The 26,815-nt window shown below is 37.6% G+C and overlaps 1 protein-coding gene across 1 annotated transcript in view; it reads right to left on the bottom strand.

The window, feature by feature from the left end:
- TRHDE (thyrotropin releasing hormone degrading enzyme) overlaps positions 1-26,815 on the bottom strand; it is a 361,209-nt gene that overhangs the window by 261,666 nt on the left and 72,728 nt on the right. The window contains exon 3 of the mRNA XM_079142404.1: positions 3,436-3,562. Within this exon, the coding sequence (XP_078998530.1) occupies positions 3,436-3,562 (127 nt within the window). The remainder of the gene's footprint in view (positions 1-3,435; positions 3,563-26,815) is intronic.

The following is a 26,815-nucleotide window of genomic DNA, read 5'->3' as shown; positions in this document are numbered from 1 at the left end:
TTCTCAGGAGACATGTCTGACTCCTAATCTCTCTAAACTGGAAACACTGGATCAAAACCTCCTTGCTTATATTCTCTTTTCATCTCTCTCTGTCTTGATAATCCCATCCAGTTTCACAGCTTTATATACCATAATACACTGGCAAATAAATATCTCTAGCCAAATTACTCATCCAAATGCCATATTTATAAATTCAGATGTTCACCTGAATTTCTTACAAACATCAAGGTGCCACCAAAATGCTTAATAGACATGACAGTCTCAAAAATTATCCCCTCCTGTCATTTTTCTGTCTCAGCAAGTGGCAATAGCATCCTTCCAGTTCTCAGATCAAAAACTTTGAAGTCACCCTGGATGTCCCTCTTTCTCTTATATCCAACATCTTACTTATTAGTAAATTCTGTTGTTTCTACTTCTGATATATATCCAGAATTGGATCCCTTCTGACAACCTTACTATTACCATAGTCCAAGCAGCAACCAGCATTCCACCTGGATTTTGGACTCTTACCTGTTTTCCATCCCTCTATACTTTCCCCTTACATCAGGGTCTCTCAACCTTGGCACTATTGTCAGTTTGAGCTAGATAACTCCTTGTTATAAAAGGTTGTCCTGTGCACCCTGTGCCTTTTATAATAGTTAGCAGTATCCCTGGTTTCTATCCACCAAATATCAGTAATATACACCTTACCTTCCCCACACCCAGGCTGTGACAAACAAAAATGTCTCCAGGCAGGGCCAACTGCTCCTGAGGGACAAAACTGCCCCAGGCTGAGAATCATTGCCTTGCAGTATGTTCTCAACCTAGCCATAAGAATGACCTTTTACGACATAAACCAGATGATACAATGCATCTGCTCAAAACAGACCTATAGATACCCATCTCAAAAAGAAAAAAGAGAAAGAAAGAGAAAAAGCTGCAATGCATCCCACTGCCGGCTGGCTCAGCATAGTCTGCCATCTGCCCAGTACGCATGGACCTTAGCACGGACTTCTCACTCTGCACTCACTCTCTTCGGTCCCACTCGCCTTTTGTGTCCCTCAGATACACCAGGAAAGCTCTCATCTCAGAGTCTAGGCACTTGGTTCCCTGTGCCTATGGTCCCTGTCCCATTATATCCAGTGGGCTTTCTACTTCACTGCCTTGAGTTCTTCATTCAAAAAAACTTCAGAACGAAGTCCATTGTGACTGCCCATTTCAAACACTCAGCTCTTTCCCTGCACCAACTGCTCCACACCCTTCCTAGTCCTCTGTTCTAACTTTATTTTTAGTGGTACTTATCTCCATGTTCCTATGTACTACTATTGCTTCATGTCTGTCTCTACCTGATAGAATGGAAGCCCAGGAAGGAGGGATCTTTACTACCTTATTAATTGTTGTGTCCACATCGTATAGAAAATTGCCTAAGGCAGGCACTTACTAAGTGTTTACAGAATAAATGAGGGAAGGCAAGAAGGGGAAAAGGGTCAATGTAGCCTCAGCTAATATCTAGGACACATCTACAGGCATCATTAACAAAGACTGAGTTGGTTTCCATCGAATTCACTTAGAGTAGAATTCATAATGTACACTAGAAAGTAAGGATTTCTCGAAATGTTTCTATGCTTAGGGATTCTTGTATAGGGGGTATTTAGAAGGCACACTTATAAGTCCATTAACTTATGGATCTAAATATCTATAGATCTATAAAATAAGTAGAACTTTAAATATTACAAAGCACCATGGGCTTTGGTAACTCCCCTAGATACATAAAACAGTATGCTGGGGTAAGTCAAATCATTCAATTATATACACCATAAGATAGCTTAACAAGTAACAGTAAAGGTGAACAAAGCTCTTTTCTACAGATGAAAGGCTGCATGGTACAATTGTGAGTGAAGCAGAGGAACAGAAATGCTTCCTGCTGCAAGCTGACAGTTACATGGAACCCCCTGAAGTTATAAATTGAGTTCCTCTGCTAATTACTGGTATGAAGGAGACAGAGAAAGATCCACATTTTATTTCTCTTGCTGAACTTGCAACATAAGCACTCGTGAATTTTACATTAGGGTCAAGCTGGGAAGTTCCCAGCCAGTTTTACCTGGAGTAGATAACAGTGTCACCTCCCATGCAAATGAGGTCAGGTATTCCTTTCTGCCTTGGGTGACTACCAGGGAGGTTTCAGTGTAAAAGATGCTAATAGGGAGGAAGATGTAGAGAGGAAAATAGGAAAAGAAAATAGAACAAAACAAAATACAGATCCTATTCGAAATAAAAATTTACCTATTGATTCTAAGAACTTGCATTTCAAAAATACTTTAGAATTTTGTAATGCAACTCATTAAAATTGAATGTCACAACCATAGATAACAATATCAACTATTCTATCTACTTTCTGAACTAACTATTCATTGTAAGACCAATAAAGCTACCCAGCAGGCAGCTACTTAATGAAACAGGCCCAGTTCTCTAGGGAGGAGAACCTGTGGTTCAAACTAACACTTTTGATCAAATAAACTCTTTATTCTTCACAATGAGAAATACCTTTTATGTGGATCCTGATCAAAAATGCTCTTGGGAAGAAAAAGGATGGAGGGGTTGTGACAATGGACTGTTGTGATGTAATATCCCAAATCAGGTTTTCTGAGAAGAAAAGGTAACTTGGACATTTCCAGTACATATTCATACCCTTTCTTATATCCTGGAAAGTCAGGGCTCACTCCTTGGCAAATGCACATCATTTGAATTAGGATAACAACTTCATATGTTTATTCATTCAACCAACAAGTATTGAACACATTTCTTTTGTAAAAGGAAGAAATGCAAGAAAGTTTGCAGAGAACACAATCTCCTTTACTACCAAGGGTTTTTTTTTTTTTTTTCTTTTCATTCTATTTCTATAAATATGAACAAACAAAAACAATCTAAGGGATAACTAACTAAGATCTGACATCTGATAATTTGGCAAGAGACACTGCCAATGAGTTCCTTCTTCATGTAAAATATTGAATATTCTGGGAATAACCAAGACCTACTCTGAAATCCTAGCTTCTTACCTCAGTAGCTCTCTAGATAAATGGAAACCCTCCTGAGTCCCAATTCCCTTATGTGGGCAATGTTCTGACCATACCCATCTACATGGTGGTTGTGGTGATTAAATGTGATGTTGGCAAGCACCCCTCCATAGCGCATACTCAAAAAATCATAGCTCTTTGGTTATCTTTGGAATCCTAAACTTATATAAGGTCTTTCTTAATTCCCACGAGTACTTACTGGCAAGACTGCAGAAACACTAAATCTTATTCTACCTCTTCCAAAGAAATTATTTTTCATGCTTATCATCTCTAAAAATATAAAACCTCTGAATTTTCATGCTTCTGGATGTCTTAAATAAGTGTGTGAAGAAATTCCACCTTCAAGGACCCTTTCCAATAAAATAACCAAGAAAATTCTTACCTAGTTTTGGCAAGGAATAGGGCACTTTAAAGTAGTCTTCATAAAATTCTATTAGTCTCTTTGTAATATGGAGAGCATAGTCCCCGGATCCTCTTCTGATAGCATCAGGTCTTGCATATAATCGTACCTAATTAAAAATATATATAAAGGTGACTTTAGTCTTTTGGGACTCAAATTATATCTTCCCTGAAAATATGAATCAACACTTATCACTTCAGGTACTACAAAAATTAAACAGTAGAGAATAGGGACAAGGGGGTGGGGGGGAAGGGAGGGAAAGGGAAAACCCTGAGAAATGATTTTGGCTGAATTCTACTGTTATATTATCTGCATGTGCAAAAATGTAACAACAAATCCCACCATTATGTACAACCATAATGCATCAAAAAGGTGGAAAAAAAAAGAAAAAAAATTAAATAGTATTCTCATTCGTATATCAAAGCTTACTGTACCTGAAAGAATCAAACTGAAACAACTGGAGTAAACCAAGTTGAGCCAGTCACAATTTTCTCAGTTTACAAGATGACATAGGGAAGATTTATACACCTTGCATCAAATAAATATTCAAAGTTATCGCTTACATGTGCTTGCTAGAGATATGAAGGTATGGTGGATTAGTATAATGGGTCCCTGGCTATGCTGAAAGGAAGCAGGATACAGTGGTTTTGCAGAAGAGAAAATTCATGGTGTGTTAAAGACATGTTGTATCAGGTTTTGGAAGTATTACCAGACTGGGAAAAAAATATATATAACTTGTGCTTCCTTTTATTTTTAATCAACTGTCCTTATTTCCAATATGCAAAGCAAGGATAGAAAACTCGTGTACACAAGCAGTCGTCATTCTGGAAGGCCGTCCGCAACTGCTCCTAGCTTCAAACTTGGTTGAAGTAATTCATATACACAATCTGGATACTAATATTGATTTTTAAAGCGAACATCATAAATTATCTAGTCCTTGGCCCAAAAAAGCCTAAAGCGAGAAACATAAAACTGAACAAAACTAACAATTGTACAGAAAAGGTTAAAATAAGATTAGTTTTCATAAAGCTTTCATAAAGCTATCCAGCATCTTTCTTTCCAAAGGCTAAATCTATTTTTCACAGATGTGGTCCCTAATCCTCATATCAATTCTGTGAATAAGAAATATGTATTTTGTGGAAGCAGTAGAGAGCACAGCAGCCTGGGAGTTAGATTTTAGTCCTACTCTGCCACTAGCCGAGCTGGGTGATATTAAACCAATCACTTAACCTCTTTGGGTCTCCAATGTTCTCATTTATAAAATGAAGGTGCTGGCCACCAGCTGGTTGCTAAAGTGCTATTCAGTTCTAAAATACATTAGTTCCAATCCCATTTTACAGATAAGGGAGTTTGTACCCCTTTCACATCACTAGAAAAACAAATGGTTTACTCAGTATACCAAAATGGATATTTATATTCAATAGGGGAAAAATAGAAAGTCACACTCAATCATAACATAAAAAAATTGAGTATACAATTAACCGTTTATTACCCATGCCTAAGAAGAGAAAACAGAGATATGTCAAATCAAGGAGAGACGAGTAGAGAAAAATATAGTCTCACTTTATGTTAGACCTGTAATTCAACAATGTATTTATTAAATTTGATTATAATTAATTGACCAACATTTCAAAACAACTTCCCTTCCAACAACTAAATCAAATATCAAAATTAGTTTGCAGCACCAATATCTTTGCCTGGCAGTGGTATAAAATCAGAAACTATCAAGAAAGAATATCTAAAACAGAACTTGATACTCAAAGAGGCAATGTTAGGATTCCCTGCCCCTGACATTGTTTATAAACATGCCATGTCTTAAATAGAGTTCCCAGGGAGAAAACCTTAAGAAAAGGATCGAGAGTACAGGCAATACAAAGAGGAAGCATTCTCGGAGAAAACCAAAAAGGGAGTGGGGGAAGCAGGATAAGGAAGAAGAATAAGTCAATCAAAGGTGCAATTCAGGCAAAGTCCTGGACTCAGCCTGAGCCACAGGGAGTTCAAGAGCATGAAGGAGACTGGTGAGTTTGCACGGACTTGAAGTAAGAGAACTAGACTTCCACACTTTTGCTCCTCAGTCATTGGCCATGGTTAAAAAAGTGAAGACATAAAATCCCAGGCACCCCTGGTTCTCAGCATATCTAGGTGATGCAGATCCTGTGGTCCAACAATAGTTCTTTGAAGAAGGTGCCATGTCTGACCTGTTAAGTGAAAAGCAGTGGGTGCCAGGACATAGGGACACCAACCTAGAAAGGGGATCTAGTCTGTGCACTAACAATATTCTCCAAAGATAGTAAGCATTCATCTGTGCATTTATTCATTCAAATATTTAATTTGCACCTGCTTTGCAGCAGGACCAGGACTAATTGTTTTTAATTAAGCAATGAAAAAGGCATGTTCTCTAACTAAAGGAGCTTCAAAGCATCATTGAAACAAAAAGCAATGAAGATGTAATCACCATGTTCAAAAAGCTTCTCATTTACTAGGTAAGTTAGATAATAAAAGCTGATAATGATATATGCCATGTGAATGGCAAAATACAAATGGCAGACAGACTGAGGAAAAAGGAAGAGTTTTCAGAAAGTTCAAGGTGGAGTAGGTAGTAAATTCATGAACCATTGCCAGGACAACTGCAAAATGATGCAGCAAGGGTCACTGATTTTACTCTTAGGAGGCATCATTGATTTTGGTGGAAGCACAGTCATTCCTATCCATCAACTCGACCACGTACTGGAGCATTCTATAGGCCCAGACGAGAGAAACACGATTAAATCAATCTGGCTGTCAAGATTTGATAGAAATAATCCAATTTGAGTGAAAAGATAAAACATACGTATGCTTAGCACAGTGTCTTCATTTGTTCATTCAAACATTTATTCAATGCCTTCTGTGTGCCAGGCATTGTACTAGGGAATAGAAAGAGAACAATAAAATCCCTACTACAAAATGAGCATTATATCTATACTTACTGCTCTTAAGAGGTTCACAATATGTGAAAAACAAACAAATAAATCAACCACAAAAATACAATCTGAGAGATATCACAGTATTCTCTGCCTTCACACCCATTGCAAAGGATATACAAAGCTAATGCCTCTATATTCAATCCCTCTTGCCTGTTCAAAATCCTTACTCCCAAATTTCTCCCTTTATTTCCCATATCACCAATTTATTCTTTCATACTGGACCATTCTCATCAGCAAACACTCTGTGTTGTTTCCTTTATTTTAAAATAAATCTTTCTTGGTCACAGAATTCCAGTCATTGTCTCCAGCCATGCTTCCTTGAAAGACTTTTCACATAGTTAGGATGACATCTGCCCCTGAACACTTATGAGACTGAAAGGGAGCATTAGAACCTGAAACAAAACTTATAACTAGGTGCTTATTGTTTATAGCCCTGCATCTAGTCTCTCTGAAACACAATGCATCTAGGTTTTCCTCCCCCTATTCTACCAACTGCTCTCACAAAGATCTCTAAAGACCCTACAATGCCAAATCTGTCAGTCATGTGGATGCTCAGCTTCTTTAACCTATCAGCAATATTTGCACAGTTGGTTATTTCTTGAAACATTTTCTTCACGTGGCTCCTCTTAATTCCCTTCCATCTCAGTGGGCATACCTTCTCTGTTTTCTGGTTTATCCCTCAATGACCTCAATCCGATCCCTTCATAATGATGGAGGATCCCAGGTTTCAATCCATATACCTCTTCACTTCTCTGTCTACATTCGATGATAAAAACTAGTCTCATGGTTGTACATATCATTTATATGCCCATGAATTTAGCCAGACTTCCACTCTCATTAGGCCAACTTCCCACTTAACATATCTGCTTGAATATCTAACATGTCTCTCCTGTTGAACATGTCTAAAATCAAAATTCTGATCCCTTTTCCTCTCCTTCCCTCCTCATCCCCTGACACACACTCCTAAAACCTTTCCATCTCAATTAATGGAGCTGCATCATTCCATATAGCTTTCCAGGTCCAACACCTCAGCATTGTCCTTCTTTCCCTCTTTCCCTCACATTCCAGTAAATCCTATTGGCTATCAGCCACTTGCCACAATCCCACACTTACCACCCTGGTCCCAGTCCCCTCCATTTCTTGCCTGGATGATGCTCTGCTTTCCTACTGACGCCCCATCCCTCACTTCTTTCAGGCTGACCTCTATGACCAAAACATGCCAATCAAAAAGAGCATCAAATGTGTCACTGCTCTGCCTTTCCTCCTCACTGGTTTCCACCTCATTCAGAATCAAAGCCCAAGTAACTGGAAGGGCTCAAAAATCCCTATGCAGATGAAGTCCCCTTTAAGCTCTCTGGCTTCATTTCCTACTATTTTGCTCCACACTAGCTGCAGTTTACTCACAAATTACTTTCTTTGCCAGTCCTCAAACATATCAGAGAGATTCTCCATCAAGAATTTTGAGTTTCTCCCCAGATAACTCCATGGCTCATTCTTTACCTTCTTTAGGCACTTGTTCAGGGATCTCACTAAGAAGCCTTTCTTCCTACCCTAGGACCCTGCACTTAAGTAATCTAAGTAACTGATCTTAAGGATATTGCTAAATTCAATGGCTTTATCATAGGTATGGAAAATCATGAAAGGGTAGTAAGCCAGGGAGTGATTAAATTAGTTTTGCATTTTTAGAAAGATAGCATCAGTCACCTACAACAGGTGCGGTGAGACATGGGGGGATGCTTGTTAAGAACGCAGGCAGAGACACAAATGAGAAAAGTGAAAAGACATAAAGTAATAAGTGTGATCGGACAAGTAAAGAGAAACTGCAAACCATAGACAGAAGTACCTATAAACTAAGTTGCAAAATATGAATTTAATACCATGAGCACAGGCTGGTCATCTGAAGATTTTAAGTCACAGAGTGACATGATCAGAATTGCATTTTAGCAGATTACACTGGACTTCAGGGAAGATGATGGATTTGGAGGGAATGGGAACAAATGAAAGAAAACAAGTTAGACTTGTAGAAATCCAGATGAAAGATGATGATGGTTGAGAGTGGAGAGACGGCAGTGGGGAGGCTGAGAAATGGATGTATTCAATTGTCCCTAACACTTGAAGGAGTCCTTCAGTACCAAGGCCAACTGTACACACTTTCACCTGAAAACAACCATTCACCTAATCTGTATTCCAGTAATCCCACTCCAGTGCTGCACTGGAACAAATGAGACCCAGTGGAAGGATTGGGAAAACATCCAAAATATTTTATAAACTGAGTAATTCCTGGGTGGTTAATCAAGTGAATTTGGTACAATAATTCTCTTTATACTGTGAGAAAAAAAAAAATCACAGTTGTTTTCTTCTTTTGGAGTAACTAAGTTCTCCTTAATCATAACATAGAAACTAAATCTTCATAAACACAGTTATCACTCAAAAGCAATGAAATATAATTTTATTACACCTGCTTATTTGCATTTTCTGACATTCCACGATAAGAGCCCAGCTCTGAAAATGTAAATTGCTTACCAGGCTTTATCTCTCCTTCTGCATAGCTTCTTCTTATAGTCAATATAAAACAGACTCCATGGACATTTAGTTCAGTTGAAAGGACATTACACCAGAAACTGTCACACAGGGATCTGAGGTTCAAATTTCTTACTACCTACTTCTTCCAACTCATGAGAGTCAGTTAACTTCTCTAGGTTTCAGCTCAAAGTTTTTAACTAGAGTAAAAATTTATTATCACCTATTTATTATATTATTCCTAAGAGATTGGTCTGTCATACTAATTTGCCTGAATTGTTCTCATCTAGTCCTCCCTCATTTTGACAATAAAGTAATGAAAGCTTGTTTTTCTTCACACAGTTTTACCCCTTTACATCTTTCTTTGCCTTTGAAAATACAAACTAACCGCTCAGCTACTTTTCTTCATCCTTTCCTCTTGAGCATTGCTCTTTTTTCCTCTGAACTGTCCATGAACTTGGTGCTGATTAGACAGAAATAACTATAGTAATCAGTATGGAACAGAAGAAACTGACTTTGGAAAATAGATTTACAGGCCTGCCCTTGTAGCAATAGTTCCTAGCCTGAGCAAAGGCTAGCAAAGGTGGAGGAGCTACAGATGTTGGATCCCTTACGACAAAACAGGGGGCGAGGGGGGGTTGGTTCTGTTGAACCCAGTGGACTTCACAGTTTCATGGATTGTCTACATTTACAATATGTTTGTCATCTCTTTACAGAATTTTAAGAATTTTAGTCATTGAAAGGAAAAAATTTATGTAGGGCAGGTATCTTCAATCTCCTTAATTCTTACTTTCTTATTAAAAAAAAAACAAAACAAAACAGGTTGGCAATAAAGTAACAGCTGCCCTGACAAGTGGATTGGCCTCTTGGAGAATTTGTGGGGGAGAATCCTGAGATCACATATGGACCTGGCAGGAGAAAGTGCTAAAATGTCACTGAACACTTAGGCCATAGAAGCAGTTCTGGTGCTCATTATGTGTCACTCTTAGGACGGAATATTCTTTGGAAGGGAGTAATGTGGAAGAGAACTTTAGGTAGATTAAAAATGATTTTGACAGCTGGGCAATTTAGAATAAGAACATCAAAGCCTGTAAAGAGATTTCATCAATGGGGCATTTATTTAATCAGTTAATATTTAATGAGCATCTATTAAAGGTCAGGCCACTGTTCATAGGATGGGTGTCCAAAAGCAAGCAGAAGAGACCAGGTCTCTCCTTTCCAGCAGCTTGCAGTTCAGTGGGGGAGACAAAACAGTGAAGTCCTGGAATTTACAATAACAAAGTGGTTCTAATTTACATGGCTCTTCAGAGAAGTCCTCCAAAGGGGCAATAGAGGAAGGGACAGCACCACAGAAGAGATGAGCAATCAATTATTCAGACTCTCACATACATAACTCTACTTTTCATGCCATTAAATATTCCCAAGGAAAGGGAAAGGTACTTATAGAACTGGAATATAATACCAAAAAAGTAAGGAAACACATGATTGTCAGAAATAGTATGAAATCTTCCACTAAATAATTTTAGACACTGTCTCCCAATAAGTTTAAATAACTTAAATTTTTAAAAAAAAAAAATCTATCTTTACAAAATACCTATGGAATAAGTATGGAGTTAGCACTAAATTCTAACTTGGTTTATGAAGAACTTGAGGAGAAGCTTTTCTGTACTCATTTAGTCACTTTAAAAGTCAGTGAAACTAAATCTCTCTGTCTGAAGCCTTTTTTTCTAAACCATTTTAATCATTTGTTGTGTTAAAAATGAATTGTGGTAGTTGCTATATAATTATGGAAAACAGTGTATAGTTACACCAAACAGCCAGGAAAAAAGAAAAACCATTTACAACAGTACTGCACCTGTTAAAGACTTGAATAACATTTTCTCTGATTTGACGTTTGTAATTTGGTACTTTAAGTTAAATAAACCTTCTGGCTTGCCAGAGTCATTCTCTGAGAAAATTTTACACTGCAAGAGTAAACTTTGGAAGACACAGTAATTATTTCACAGTTTTAAAATATTGCTATGATAACAAGAAGTTTACTTTTTCTTTCATCTAACTGAAAAGCCTTTATTTAATAATTGCAAAATAATGATGTGTTATGGCTAAATTCTCAGAAAATAAAGCTGAATTAATTCAGTTAGGTGAATATAATTTGATTAGATGGTTCTTCCCACAAGTCAGTAATACAGAACAAGGCCAGGAGGAGGAGCAGGTGCTTTGGGCTCCAAATAGAAGACAAATATATTGATACAAAGAAAAAGTTTGTTGTAAACAAGAAACTAAAAAGCCCAAAAGTGTTAGTCTTATTTAAAAATCAGAAGAACATTTTCTTCCAAATAAAAGGGAAATAAATGCACACAAAATTGTGGCAGAAACAGGGTACAAGTGCCCAGATGTGGGACTAAATAAACATGAAGAAGAGATTGAAGGGAGGCCTGGCTGTAGCAGGTGGCAGAGGCCCAGGAGGCAGGAACTGGTGAAGGGCCTTAGCATCTCAAGTGAAGAGTCTGGATGTGTTGCTTTGAGAAATTGAGTGCCACTTCAGAGTCTGAAGCAGAGGAACAAGATTGAAAATGACAAAGGGAAAGTATTCAGGCAACAGAATGTGAAACACATTGAGACAGGGAAGCCACGGAATACGGAGTGAAAAATTTGTTTTGTAGCTTTCACAGTGAGAACAGCCATTATTAGGCAGTCTCCATCACCCAAGAACTCAATCTGAGAAGGAGAATTTAGAAATGGGGATGGATGAGGAGGCAGATCTCAGCACTAAGAATAAGACATATGGTGGTATTAAAACCACAACTACCTCAAAACCCATCATGGAACAGACAAACATTGCAGAAAGAAATAGCAGAACCTCTGCAAATCTCACCCTGTATCCATGGCACAGATTCATATGGTAGATGTTTTGAGAACAATCACTTCAGTATCTATGGTGAGGTCTAAGATCAACCTTAGACTAAATTTCACTCCATCCCAAATACTATTATAAAGAGAATCCAGAGTATTGCATGTCCCTGCTTGTATTTTTCTCCTTCCTTCTTCATAGAATTTTACTGAGGATTCATGAGAAAAACACCTGCTGAGAATTCTGAGACAGGTTTTCTACACACCATGGGGTTCCTTTTGGACCCAGTGGCCCTTAAGCTGTAGGTTAATAGGCTGTCTATATTTAAAGTGCGATGTCTCATCTCTCTATAGGACTTGAAGTCCTTTGAGCTCTGGGTCCATCTTTTTCACTCCTTACTGTGTCTGATACAGTGCCTTGCACCCAACAGGGACTCACACAACAGTACACAACAGCAATAAACTCTGAAGGTCTGTGTCCACTCCAGCACTAAAATGCTGCTGTAATAGATGGATTACATCTTGCAGCCACATTTTGCTTCGGGCCAAGAAATTAGCACTGTGGCACACTGTACAGTCTCTTCTTGTAAATCACTCCACATTTATTTAAGCATGATATTTACCAGTTCACTGTGGACTGAAGAGTTTAAGTTCCTTATGCATACTTTAAGGAAAGGGCAAGGCTTCATCTTGTTCACGCTTCTTTGTCACATTTTCTAAATACATGAAGTGGATTGAATAATGGGCTCCGAAAATACCTATGTCCTACCAGCTGGAACCCAGGAACATTACCTTACATGGCAAAAAAGACTTGGCAGGCGTGATTAGGTTAAGGATCCCAAGAAGGGAGGACTATTCTGGATTATTCAGGTGGGCTCTAGGTGTAATCACAAATGTCCTTACAAGAGGGAGGCAGGGGGAGTTGAACAGGAAACAGGATGACAAAGCAAAGAGAAACATGAAAAGCCAGGTGTGGTGGCTCATGCATGTGATTCCAGCCATACAGGATGCTGAGGTTAAGAAGATCACAAGTTTGAGGACGGCCTTAGCAACTTCACAAGACCCTGTCTCAAAATAAAAAATAAAAAGAGCTAGGGGTGTGACTTGGTGGTAAAGCACCCCTGGGTTCAATTCCCAGTACCAAGAAGAAAAAAAAGAGAGAGAGAGAGAGAAGAGAAATATGAAGGTACAAAGAGGGAAAAGGGGGCATGGGCCACCAAACTGGAGAAATGTAGCTTTAGGAGCTGGGAAAGCAAGGAACCAGGTCATCCTCCAGAGCCTCCAGAGGGAATCAGCCCTTCAGATTTATTTTAGGTCTTGAACCTCCTGAACCGGAAGAAAAAACAATTGTGTTGCATTAAAACCATTGAATTTGTGATAAGTTTTTACAGCTGCAGTAGGAAACTAATACATTATTTTCTATTTGTGTGCTTCTTTCTCGGTATAGATATAATTCTTTTTTTTTTTTTTTTTTTGGTACCAGGGATTAAACCCAGGGGTACTTAACCACTGGGCCACATCCCCAGCCCAATTTATGTTTTATTTTGAGACAGGGTCTCACTAAGTTGCTGAGGCTGGCTTTGAACCTGCAATCCCCCTGCTCAGCCTCCCAAATCACTAGGATTACAGGTGTGTGCCACTAGGCCTAGCTTGGATATAATTCTTTACAACTTAAAAACAGTTACTTTGGCACACCTATATTCCTAAACTATATTACTTCCAAGCACACAACACATTGATGAACATAACTGGCACATTAAAATAGTGAAATAATTTTTTTTAAAGAAGTTAGAACGATCTACAAAGCCTTTTCTCCAAGTGCGGCCCCACATATGCCGGAGAATCACATGGGCTAATTATTTAAAGTTCAGATTCCTGGGCCTACCCACAGCAGGAGTTCTGAATCTCCCTCAAGTGGGGCCCTCAAATCTGCATTTTAACAAATGTACTAGTTAAATCATGTATATACTCCAGAGGAAGAACTGCTGGCCTGGAGTCATAGGAAGTTTTGTTCATTCAGTCCCATGGCAAACAAACCTCTAAGCTTACAAGAAATGTTTAACAAAAGTTAGCACATAGGAAAGAAGATATATCATTATTCCTTAAATCTCTTTCAACAGCAGTCTTCAATGAAGATACATTCAACATGACTGTCATTATTTTTTTAACTCTAACCACTAATCTTTCTTTCCCCTGCACAATAAACAATCGGCAAGATGTTAACAAGTCGGATCCAATGTTTGGGAACCAGAAAAAAAGTTGTTTAATCCTGTCAGAGTCCCTAGATAAAACAGCAATATTTAATCCCTCCCTGAGATAGATTACCTCTTTCATAGTATGCCAAATTGCAGGGAGGCAGGGGTAGGGAAGTGTTGTTTGTTTTGCTTTGTTTTGTTTTTAAATCAAGAGAGAACAAATTTAGAAAACTTCCTGATTAAACTATCTATTCTATTCCTGATCAAATTTCTTTAGCAAGACTGACAACCTAGTATATCTACTTATGAATCCAGGGCTCAGTTCCCAGTGGAATTCCATTTCCGTTTACTCTGGCCCATTTGTCCTTTTGTTCTGACTCCCAACTGCCTGCCCTCTTTTACATATGCCATCTTCCCCTCTAACTCTGCCCACTCCAGGGCAAACAGCATCCTGCCTACACCAACCTCTCTCCAGTTTATTTCAATGATGCAGCCATCCCCTCCCCCGCCGCCAGGGTCAGAGCTTCAGAATTCTTTTGTTCATTCGCTTGGCAAATACTTATTGAGAGGATTTTCTGTGCCTGGCCTTCGTCTAGACACTGAGGATACACAGTGAATCAAACACACGGAAGTTCCTCCTATGAAGAGCTTGTACTCTAGTAGGAAAGATGTGCAATACACAAGGTGGATACAAACAATATATACAGTTTTCAACATACACATAATCAGGGAAGGGCTTATGAAACATCGAAGGCCAGGGAAACCCTTCCTGAGATGGTGATACCTGAGGGAAAATGTAAAGTGGGAGTATGAGCAATGTGGATACAGACTTCTGAGGGAAAGGAATTCCAGGAAAAGACATTTAATCAAGTCCTTAAAACCCTCATCATGCCACTGTGGTAGTGCACACCTTTGATCCCAGTGGGTCGGGAGGCTGAGGCAGGAGGACTGTGAGTTCAAAGCCAGCCTCAGCAACTGAGCAAAGCCCTAAGCAACTTAGCAAGAGCCTGTGTCTAAATAAGTATAAAAAAGCGGGGCTGGGGATGTGGCTCAGTGATTAAGTGCCCCTGGGTTGAATCCCTGTTACCAAAATAAAATAAAAAAAAAAACAACTTTATCATGTCTATCTGTAAGTTTCTCCATTCAACTCTTAAAGAAATAAAATGTTTAAAGAAATAAGTTTCCTATCATATAGAAATATACATAGGATAATATAACATTACATTTATGCCTCCAACAAATGTAAATAATGTTGATATTTTTCCACATTCAGGTATTTTTAACAAATAAAACATGAAAATCTTTGAGGCAACATGCTCCTTCCACCCGTTTCCCTACCTCCACCCGCCCTTCATAGTATAGGTTTCCACGGTCAAGGTATACAGCATATTTTCAATTAATGTTATACATGTTCTTTAGTTCTCTCAGTATTTTACTCATTTCTGTTCAAAAGACCTGTTCCAATCTACATCCCTCCAGCAAAGTCTGAGGACCTTGATTCTTCATCTCTTCACCGAATTTTATATTTTGAAATTTCAGATAGTCAGTGGGTTTCTCATTGTTAGTTGCAATTTGCATCTTCCTGATAATAGCAAGGTTGAGCACCATTTCATGTATTTATAGCTCTTAAATTTTCCTCTTCGGCAAGCTGCCCTACTCCTTTGCTTACTCTACCATTGGATCATTTATCTTTTTCTTATGGTTTTAGTAGTTCTTGTATATCCTGGTGAATAATCATTTGCCAGTGTGTGATTTGCAAAAATCTTCTTCCAGTCTCTGAGAGCTCTGTATGTTATGTCCCTGATCAAATGGAATTTTTTACTTTGAATGTAGTCAAATATCAAACGTTCCCTTTAGGGTCTGTGCTTTCTGCATCTTTTTAAAGAGATCTTTCAGTGCCCTTAAGGTCAAAAAGATATTTTTCCTATATTTTCTTCTGAAAGTTTTAGAATTTTGCTTTTCAAAGTCAGGGCTCTAACCTATGTGGAATGTACTGTGTGTGAGGTGAGTTAGGGACCTCATTTTATTTTTTTCTATGTGGATAATCAACTATCTCTGCATTTACTGTTGATTGAAGAGTCCTGCCTTTCCCAGAGATTTGTAAACCCCTCTTTCACATACCCAGTTCTCATATGTGTTTGGATCTCTGTTATCTTCTACTGGTCAATATTCTGGGCCAAGAGAATAGTCTGTAATCACTAAAACTACCCAGTAAGTCTTGAAGCCTAGTAAGACTAGTACACTCTTCTTTTTCAAAATTTCCTTATTCTGCATAAACTCCAGGATCATTTTCCATACTTATACATAAAATTCTACTGGGGATTTTGCTAGAATTGCACTATATTTGCATATTAATGGGACACCTTCAAGATAATAAATCTTTACATCCATGACCATGAAGTATCTCTTGATCGTTTTAATCTGTTCCCCACTTTTAAGTTTCACAATCTCTTTCATATGAGCCTTGCACATCTTCTCTAGGTTTACTTCTAGATGCCTTACAGATTGGTGCAACATTGGATGTAATTTGAAAAATCGTATTTCTAATCTATTATTTCCAATATCTGCCACCTATTGATTGTTGTAAAGTGACTTTGAAGCAAGTCAACTTTTTGAATTAATTCTATTTTTCTGTGTTTTATATTGGCTTGCCTCAGTCAGGATTTCTAGAACAATGCCAAACAGGAGCAATAAAAGAAAGCACCCTTATCTTACTTCTCACTTCGTGTTTCACTATCAACTATAATTCTTGCTGCAAGATAAGGGAGTTCCCTCCTATTCATTGCTTGCCAAGAATTCTATCATGTATAGTGCTGAGTTTTCTAAGGCCTTTTTCATGTCCATTTAGATGATATGTTTCTTCTTTGTTTCCTATAATGTTAAGGTAGAGAATTATACAATAAGGTTTCCAGTGTTAAACCGTCTGCTTTCCTGGGAGTGGTGGGGAACCTACTTAGTAATGCTGGGACTAAAATTCTGCTCATATTGAGCTGAAGTTTATGTCATGATTTTATCAGTCATATGTGACCGTTTCCTCTTGCATTTTTTTAAATTCTTATTTTCTTCTTTATTCTCTATTCCCAAAACCACCTCTTTCCTTACTGGTAACTATTCCTATGCACTTTTCATCCAGCCAATGTACATGTTTTTACATGTAAGAATATCCAGGAAAACACATAGTATTATGTGTGTGTTAGGATTGGTTTTTATTATAAATGGTATTACAATCTCATTCTCTTTTACACTTTTACTATTATATTGTTTCAACTAATTCTGACCTCTAATCATGTTTCTGTATCCAAAATCTAGTTCATTTCTTCCGAATATTTCATAGTATACTATGCTACGAATATAGCAATGTATCTATTACCTTAGAAAACAACACCTACGGTACTTTCAATTCCCCGTGTCCCAGAGAATGTCTTGAGGACCTCCCTCTGGCACTTGATCAAGAGTAAACTGTCATGACATCAGGACTCGTATGTCCAGTTCCCATTAGAACTTTACATGCTGCTCTCTGAGATGACCACACCAACTTACGTGCCCAGCAATGCTAGGAAAGGAATCCTCTCATCCTTCTGTCTTCATCAGCATTTGATATTATCAGATTTTCACATTTTTGCAAATCTAATTTTGGTATTATTTTCTTATGCGTCCAATAACCAGTGATATTTGTATGCACTGCATGTGAAAATTTCTAACTCCAGATTTCCACTTGCATCCAAGTAGTCATGATAAAATTAACTTCTCTCTAACTCAGTTGCCTCCTCTACAAAGTAGGAACAATGACAGCACTTCTTCTCTTATGAGGAATTAAGTGGTAAAAAGCATCTCTAGCACAAATAAGTGCTTAATAAAATGTTGGCTGTTATTATCACTTACTGAAATTATTTACTCTTCTTTTTCAATCAAACCATCTCTTCTGTAAATAGCCCATTTATGTCCTTCAACCATTTTCCTTATTTATTTCTTGTATATTCTTTCCTGATTTCCATTGTATATTCTGGTTATCAATCCCCTACAAATGTTTTTAAATGAGTAAGTGAATAAGTGATCAGAGTTTCAACATGCCAGGATTCTGACTGGTTACTCTCTCTGCTTACTGCCTTGCTGGCTCATTACTGTGAACAAAATTTTGAATTTCAATGTATTTTTAATCTGGTTAATAAATTTTAAATAAATTTTAATTCATATTTCATTTTTCTATGGCAACAACACACAAATTGTAGGGGGAGAAAATCCTAGATCCACACTGGAAAAAAATAAACAATAATATTTGTGGAGTTTATTGGGCGATTTTTTTTAAAGTTAGAAAATAGTACACAACAACTATGAACTATGTCAAACCTTCTCAGAGACAAGTACTTTGTCTTGATTTCAAACTCATTATCCAGAAAAATCCCTAAAATGGACTCCTAAAACAGCACAGTTTTCTGCAAATTACTACAAGATTTATCACTGTTAAAATGCCACATTAATAGAATACTTACTAATCACTTATAAAAATAAAGAAAATCTTAGAAATCTTCATAACACAGCATCAATAAACATTCAATAAGAATTAACAGTGTTCACTAATTTCCAAAATTTATGAAGAACTTAAAAAACTTTACACCACAAATACAAAGAACCCAATGAATAAATGGGCTAAGGAATTGGGCATACACTTCACAGCAGACATACAGGTAATCAACAAATATATGAAAAAGTGTTCATAATCTCTAGCAATTAGAGAAATGCAAATCAAAACCACCCTAAGAATTCATCTAACTCCAATTAGAATGGCTATTATCAAGAACACAAGCAATAATAACTGTTGGTATGGATGTGGGGGAAAAGGCACACTCATACATTGCTGGTGGAGTTCCAAATTGGTGCAGTCACTCTAGAAAGCAGTATGGAAATTCCTCGATAACTTGGAATGGACCCATCATTTGACCCAGCTATCCCACTCCCCAGTTTATACCCAAAGGATTTCAAATCAGCATACTACAGTAAAGCAGTCACATCGATGTTTATAGTTGCTCAATTCACAATAGCTAAGTTATGGAACTAACCGAGATGCCCACGAACTGATGAATGGATAAAGAAACTGTGGTATATATACACAATGGAATACTACTCATCCATAAAGAAGAATAAAGTTATGGCATTTGCTGGTAAATGGATGGAGTTGGAGAATATCATGCTAGGTGAAATAAGCCAATCCCTAAAAACCAAAGGACAAATGTCTCCTCTGATAAGTGGGTGATGATACATAATGGGGGGGGGGGGTGACGGGGGGTAAGAAAAGAATGGAGGCACTTTGGATTGTGTAGACGAAAATGGGGCAGGACGGGGTGAGGGAAGGAAAGATAGTGAACTGAGATAGACATCATTATCCTATGTACATGTATGATTACACGAATGGTGTGAATCTACATTGTACACAACCATAGAAATGAAATGATGTACCCCATTTGTGTACAATGAATCAAAATGTAGTCTAAAAAATAAAAAAGATGCAGTCTGTAAAAATTTTAAAAAATCAAAATTAAAAAAAAAAGAATTAACAGTGCTCAAACGAAATCTTTATGGACAATGCTGAAGTTTGTGAACATTTTCCTAGTAACTCAAAATGACACAGAAACTGATAACACAGTGACACCTGAACTGCCCAGCTCAGATCTACTTAGGAAGATTATGATTTCTGGATTATATTTTCAAGCATATATTCAAGATTATCAATGAAGAGAAAAGAAAACTGAATCTTGAAAAAGGTATCATTTATGCAAAAATAACATCACAGTTAAATAAGACACAGATATGATAATGCTACTACCACTTCCACATGGTGCTCCAATGGCTTCAAAACTTAATGCTGCTACTGTGTTTTACATATTTTGGCTTTTGGATTTTGTTTCACTTTTTCATTTATTGCATATTAGGTGATCTACATAAGAAGTCTCACACAACAGAAAAAGCATCCTACTGCAAAATAAGCTGTTTCTATCTGCATCAATAATATTCTAAGTAAGGAAAGTAGACATGATTCTTTTAAAAGTTGGCCAAATCTCTCCTTTGCCAATAAATTCTAAAGCTGACATGCAGATCTGTTCAGTCAGTCATTCAACTTATGTTCAGTGAACAACCACTGAATTCTGGAGTTAAAATAATGATCAAAAATTCTCAACAACCCTAGAGGTTATGGATTAGTAGAAGAGACAATTGTTCATTTTAAAGCCATACAGAAGTGAAGGAAAAAATCATGGCCAATGTTACCATGAGAATCTACAATAGAAGAATTTGACCTAGTCCAGAAGGTTAAAGAAAACATCCCTGAGCCAGATTCTGCAGGAAAATAATGTTAGGCTAGTGAACAAATGAGTCAGGGGAATATACATTTAAAATTCTGTGTTGTGAGTGAATCCACAACAATGGCTGGGAAAGTGGGACTAAAGGAGATGCAAAAGAAAGCTGGGAGGAAAGAGTGATGTCCACATGTGCCTGGCTATTTGGCTATCTTATGTGTTTATTCTTTAAATGCAATGGAAAACTATTGATGTGCTTTAAGAAGGGAAGCCCTAAGTCAGATAATGAATTGGGAGATAGCAAGAATGGAAACCAATTATAACAATGTTGCCATAGTCCAACAGTCCAACGGAGATAGTAGTAGCTGGGACTGAGGTGGTACTGACAGAAATGAAGAGAGGTACAGAGACTCTAGAGATATTGAGGAGATTAAATTGAGAGGACAGGATAGGAAAAGATGGAAGCAACACCAGTCTCTTTTATAATTTCTCCATGAATCTTTCTCGGCATTGTACCGCTTTCTCTATATGGCTACCACTTGGTTATATCCCTGAAGGTTAAAAAGAAACTGCTCTCTCACAACTATATGGACACCCAGGCAGAATTTTCCATACATCCATAAAAGAAATGTCTTCAGAACTATTCACAATACAGAGCACCTTTGGTTGTAGATATTCTGGAATCTAGACTTAGGTAATACAGAAGAACTAACTTTATAGACCAACGTCTGATCCTATTTACCCCTGTGGGACATCAGTTGCTTTCATTCTGTTAACCTCATTTGCTTCTTCAGCACATCTGATTATCACACAAAGGACGCTTACTTCCTAGGGTTTCATCCTTTTCTAAGGATTTGTTCCAGTTTATGAAATATTTTCTCAAAAAAAAAAAAAGTAGAAAATGAGAAAAAGTTCTAACTTTTCCTCTGGATCTTCCATTCATTGAACAAGGTGTGCATGACAAAAACACAAACATATTTAAAAGTTCTGTTAAAATTTTTCCTTCAAGTTCACAGTCAATTGCATGCAAATGGCTAGTTCTTTGTGACTGGTTTTGGATTCTTTTATATCAACTCTCCTAGTAACATTGATCATAAGAGTGTATTTCACAATAATTTCACCTTATGTGATTTTAAAAAATGAATATTTGTCTCCCCTCTAAATCAAAACCACTAAGGATATTGTGAATTCTTGCCACGTTCTTGTTCAACTGGAATTTCAGATTTGTTAATGTCTATTCACATATGACAAAAATATACCCAATTTTAATCTTTAGAATATAGCTGTACTCCCATTTTTTTTTTTCCCTAATAAGCTTCGTTTCTCATAAGCAATTCCCAGGAAGGAAGTTGGCACTTAAAAGATTAAAACCCAACCAAGTAGAACTGGCCTTCCCAAGCATCTTCTGGAATTCTGGCCCCATTCATTCATTATCCCAGAAAAGTACTGCTTAAAAATGATGACACTGACATCAATCTGACAGTCTACCACTTACCAGTTCTGTGTCCTTGAGCAAGTCACTTAACCTACCTGAGTCTCAGTTTCCTATGAAAAGAAGACTGTAATGTAATACATTGTGCTCTGTGTTAAATAACTTACCTTGTGATATATGATACACAAAGTGCTTCCAACAAGGACGTGCAGCAGCTATTGTCACTACCACTTCAGTCACCATTGCTATGTTTCCTGCTTTCTATAGGTCTGATCAGCCACCAAAGTGAGGGGATATTTAACAGGGCACAATTGTGCCAATCATCTGGTTCCTGCCACATCAAAGATGAAAGATTGAATAGATCATAGAGCAATTTCACCTAAATTTAAAGAATTGGGTAGTTCAGCAAGAATATGTGAAGAGAAAAGAAGGGATAAAGTGATGTTTGCATTTGTGTTTATTGAGGGAAGCAAGTTAAAGAGGAGTAAGCTGTATTTTCAAGGAGAAGAGTACATGGAATATGAAAAACAATATATTACATTATATATCCAACCAAATGAAGAAAAAGGATGACGGTACAAACTTGGTTCCAATAAATCCATTGTTTTATTCTCTTTTAGATCTACATAAGAATAAGCATATTCTGGTTTATAGTAGCTATGCATAAGACATGCTTGAAAGCTGTTCCCATTCACAGATGAGGAAAGTAAGTCTCAAAGAAGTTTCACTGAGAGTTATGTAGCTAAGAAATAGCAGAGCAAGATCTAACCAGGTTTTCTCACTTCAATGTCCATGTTCTTTTAAGCATACCAAAGTCTATCCGAAGGCCTTGTGACTTGGCTTCTTTGACCAGAACTGCACATACAATTAGTTACAGTCACAAACCATCATCCTCAATATAAATAGATACTGTTAGGCCTTGGTATAAAGCAAGTAGGGTCTACTGCTCAGAATACTGTGGTGGTTGGTATTTATCTGTAAGCCAAAAACAGCCAAAGGAACCAAAAAGCATTCTAAATACCTTCGAAGGAAATCCTCTTATTAAAAGCAAAACAAAGGAAAGAAAACCAAAACATGTTTACATTTACTGTTCCCAGGTAGCTAACAAAGTCATTTTAATAATAACACTGCTAGATATATTCCGTTTACAGATTGCCATAAATTGTTTAAAAATTTTAGAAGCATAAAGAACACCTATTTGTCTAATAATGGGAATAAAATAGTCTGGCAGATTGAAAATAAAACTATATATTTCCATGATGATTCAGAATATTTGTATGAGAAAATGAATTTCTGATATATATGGTTAGCATTTTTAGTAATGCAAAGATATTCGTAGGAAAAATGGTAGAAATGCATGCTTAGCTAAACTCAACTTTATGTATGAGAAGTTATAACTACGGTATAAAATCCATAGCAGAAATGAAACAGGATTACATCACTGATGATTGCTAATATTAATGGACCAGAGGGGACTACATTCCCTGAAGCTAGAAATATGTCAGAGGGGAAAGACATACAATTCAGCTTGAAAAAGCAAAATCCATTAACCATGAAATAGGGAAACAAAAAAATCAAACTTTCCATATACCATATCTTACTGGAAAAAAAAAACCTTTAGTGAAAAAGACTTCTAGACTTCTACTAAATAAAATGTTTCCAAATCAAAACAAATATTAAAATAAATTAGTTAAAGCCAAGAAAAACTCCAGAAATTTCATATAGTTGTAATTTTGGCCATATGCATCAATCAATGTACCAACACAATTCTCCTAGTATATAGATCTCAAAAGAATGCACACTGACTGCAGTATACTTAAATGTGTCATTTTCTTCAGTTTAGTTTAGTTCAGTTTAATAAAGCATTAGGTTTATTACCACAAATCTGATGTGAAATGCGCCAACTTTTTGCTTCCTTTGTGACATTATTCCAAACAATATCAAACTTGAAGAACACCCAGTCTAATAGGAAGATAGGGCAAATAAAAGAGATTTGACCCCTCCAGTATACTTACATTTGCTAAGACTTATACTGACTCCTAGAATAATTTAAAACATTTTACACCAAAAGAAAAAAAAAAAAAAAAGGAAGGAAGGAAGGAAGGCAGGTGGCCTGAGTCAATTAGAGAGGTGCTCAAATAGCAAGACTCCCAAATGAAAAAGATCAAGACTACCGTCAGGGATCAAAGCAATTAAATGCCTCACCAGTGGTAGAAGGTGAAGCAGAAGAGATGCAGTGCAGCACACAGAGAATTAAACCAGCACACTGGACTTTCTGCTGCTGGATGAATGGGAAGAAAGCAATAAATCCCAAGGTAAGTGACACATGCAAACATATTTAAAAATTGCTGAGAGTCGCCACAACAAAGTATGTTAGGTAATGTGTATGTTTAATAGCTTGATTTAGCCATTCCACAATGAGTGTATCAAAACCTCTTGCTGAACACCATAAATACAATTTTTACTTTGTCAGTTTTTTATAGCTGAACAACAATATCAAGTACAAATTCTTATTCACATAAAGAATTAAGCATATGTGTAGGTAGCCTTTACAATTACACCCTCAGTGATTCTCGGCCTACTGGTGTTCGTGTCCTGTCCTTTTATGTGTTTCCTGGGCCTGGTGGCATGCTTCTTCTAATGGATAGGATATGGCAAAAGTGGAAGGTCAATTGTAAGATTGGGTTATGAAAGATTTTGACTTCTGTCTTGCACTCTACCAGCTTCTTCTACATTTTCTGTTGTGAGCCTCCCTACACAGCGGCTCACAATGACAGAGAACTGAGAGCAGCTAATGACAGCAAAGATCTGAAGCCCTCATTCCAATAACTCACAAGGAACTGAATCCTGCCAACAACCACATGAGTAATAGGGAAGTGACTTCTCCCCCAAGTGAACCTTGAGATAACCACAGTCCCTACCAATACTTTAATATTGGATCTCAAAACCAAAGGACCCAGCTAAAGAGTGTTCAGATTGCTAACCCGCATTTATTAAATTGTGGGATAATAAATGTTATCCTGAGCCACTAAATTTTTGAATCGTTACACAGTAATTGAAATATTCAATAAAATTCAATATTTGACAATATTCAATAAAAAGAGCTTCCTAATTAGTGATCTCATCTATGAATAAATATATTACTGATTTTAGAATGGATAGAGGATCGTCACCTCCCCAACTCTTTTTAACTCTCATTACCCAATTCCAGAATCTCAGACTTCTTTCCTTGCTTCTAGTTTTGTCTTTTCTGAATATAATTGTTACAGGTTTAAGTCCCTCAAAAATTTAAAGGCTAAATTTGGATACAGACACATATACAGGAAGAATACCATGTGAGGCTGGAGTTGCTGCCACAAAACAAGGAACTACCAGAAGCTAGGAGAAAAACCAGAACAGATTCTTCCTCAGCACCTTCAAAAGATACATGCCTTGCCAACACCCTGATCTAGGACTTCTAGCCTCCAAAACTGAGACAATAAGTTTCTGTTAAGACACTCAATTTTCAGTCTTTTGTTACAGCAATTCTAGCAAACTCATACACTATATTCTATAAACTTGCCAAGTGAGATCTGTTTGAAATATGAATCTCACCAGATCCTTGCACCTATCCATTCACTCAACAAATTTGAGCCTTTTATAGGCCAGCTCAAAGTTTGGCACTGTCCTTTAGCAGTAAACAAGAAATACAGTTGTAGCACACAGCACATTAGCACATAATGTTCTTTTGTACTTGGGGAAAAAAGGGAGAGAGAGAGAGAAAGAGAGAGAGAGAGAGAGAGAATCTCCAGTAGACAAACTGTAAAATAGCACCTCCTTGTGATGAGTTAACAGAGAGGCACAGTTAGAGACAAAAGCAACCCAGATGAGTAGACAAAAGTCCATGGTTCTACTGGGACAGAGTTGGAAAGATGTTCCTGCTAGACTGCAGCCTGCATTTCCACTCTCTTGGCTGGCTAATATTTTAAGGAGATTATAAAACTATTAATAATAGACCTAAGTAAATGACTCTACTTCACTCCATTTAAGGATCGTGCAAAACTTAAATACCTTTATGGCTCCTCATTCATTCTTCATTGAAGATATTCAAGAACCTAAAATCCAATGCTCAAACAACCTGGACAGTGATTTGTTGGAGCCAGCACCTATGAAAGGTCTCCATTTCCACTGAATAATCCATAGGAGCAGAGAAGAATGATAGAATCTTTCAAAGGTATCCAGAAACAACCCACCTCAAGCCTGACATTTCTGTCACATAGGGCTTTTCTTTGAAACATAAATGCAAATTTTGCAGACTACTCTAAGATATATTCATTCTTATTTTAATAGAAAAATAATGGATTTTCCTCTCAAATACCTGAGCAAACTGATGCTGTATCAAGATGTGTTATTCTTATCATACAGCTTCACTCAACTCAGAAACGTGTGTCAGTGTTTCTGAAATACAGATGGCAGACCAAAAGGCACTCTATAACTTGGCATCAGAGCTGTCCTCTGAGGTAGGGAAACAGGACCCTGAAAATGGTTTTGTGCTTTGAAGGACTTCTTTCTGCCTCTTGTCCACCTACATTTGTCCCTACAGGGAAAAAAATTCTTGGAACCAAACAGGTGAGCCCACCTGTAGCCCACGCATTTCCCTATCCTTTTAGACAATCCTCTGGAGGCCCAAGGATCCGAACTGCATGATCAAACATCCAAGACAGTGGAACTCCTATTAGTTCACAAAAGTCCATCATTCGTTTTTCAGAACTTTTGCAAGTAGGAATTAAACACGGCCATTATTAAAAATAAGTGGAGACAACAGCCAGGCCCCGTAGGACCCCTGGCCAGACTGACTGAGCCCGGTCTCCAGGATCCCTCAGCCCAACCAATCACTCCCTGCCTCAAGGGCCCTCACATCGACTGACTGCTCCCTGCCACCAGGACCCTCAGACTGACTGACTGCACCCTATCACCGGGACCCCAGACCAACTAATTGCACCTCGCCTCCAGAATCCCGCAACCACACCAAATGCACCCCACTTTCAGGACCCCTGCCTGGCCAACCTCATCCCGCCTCCAGGACCTCCAGCCAACTATGTCCACATCCCGAGCTGCAGCTCCCCATTTGCC

This window comes from Sciurus vulgaris (assembly GCF_902686455.1).
Source record: "Sciurus vulgaris genome assembly, chromosome: 5".
NCBI lineage: Eukaryota > Metazoa > Chordata > Mammalia > Rodentia > Sciuridae > Sciurus > Sciurus vulgaris.
Note: the sequence above shows the minus strand (reverse complement) of the source record. Positions and strands in the feature narration are given on the sequence as shown.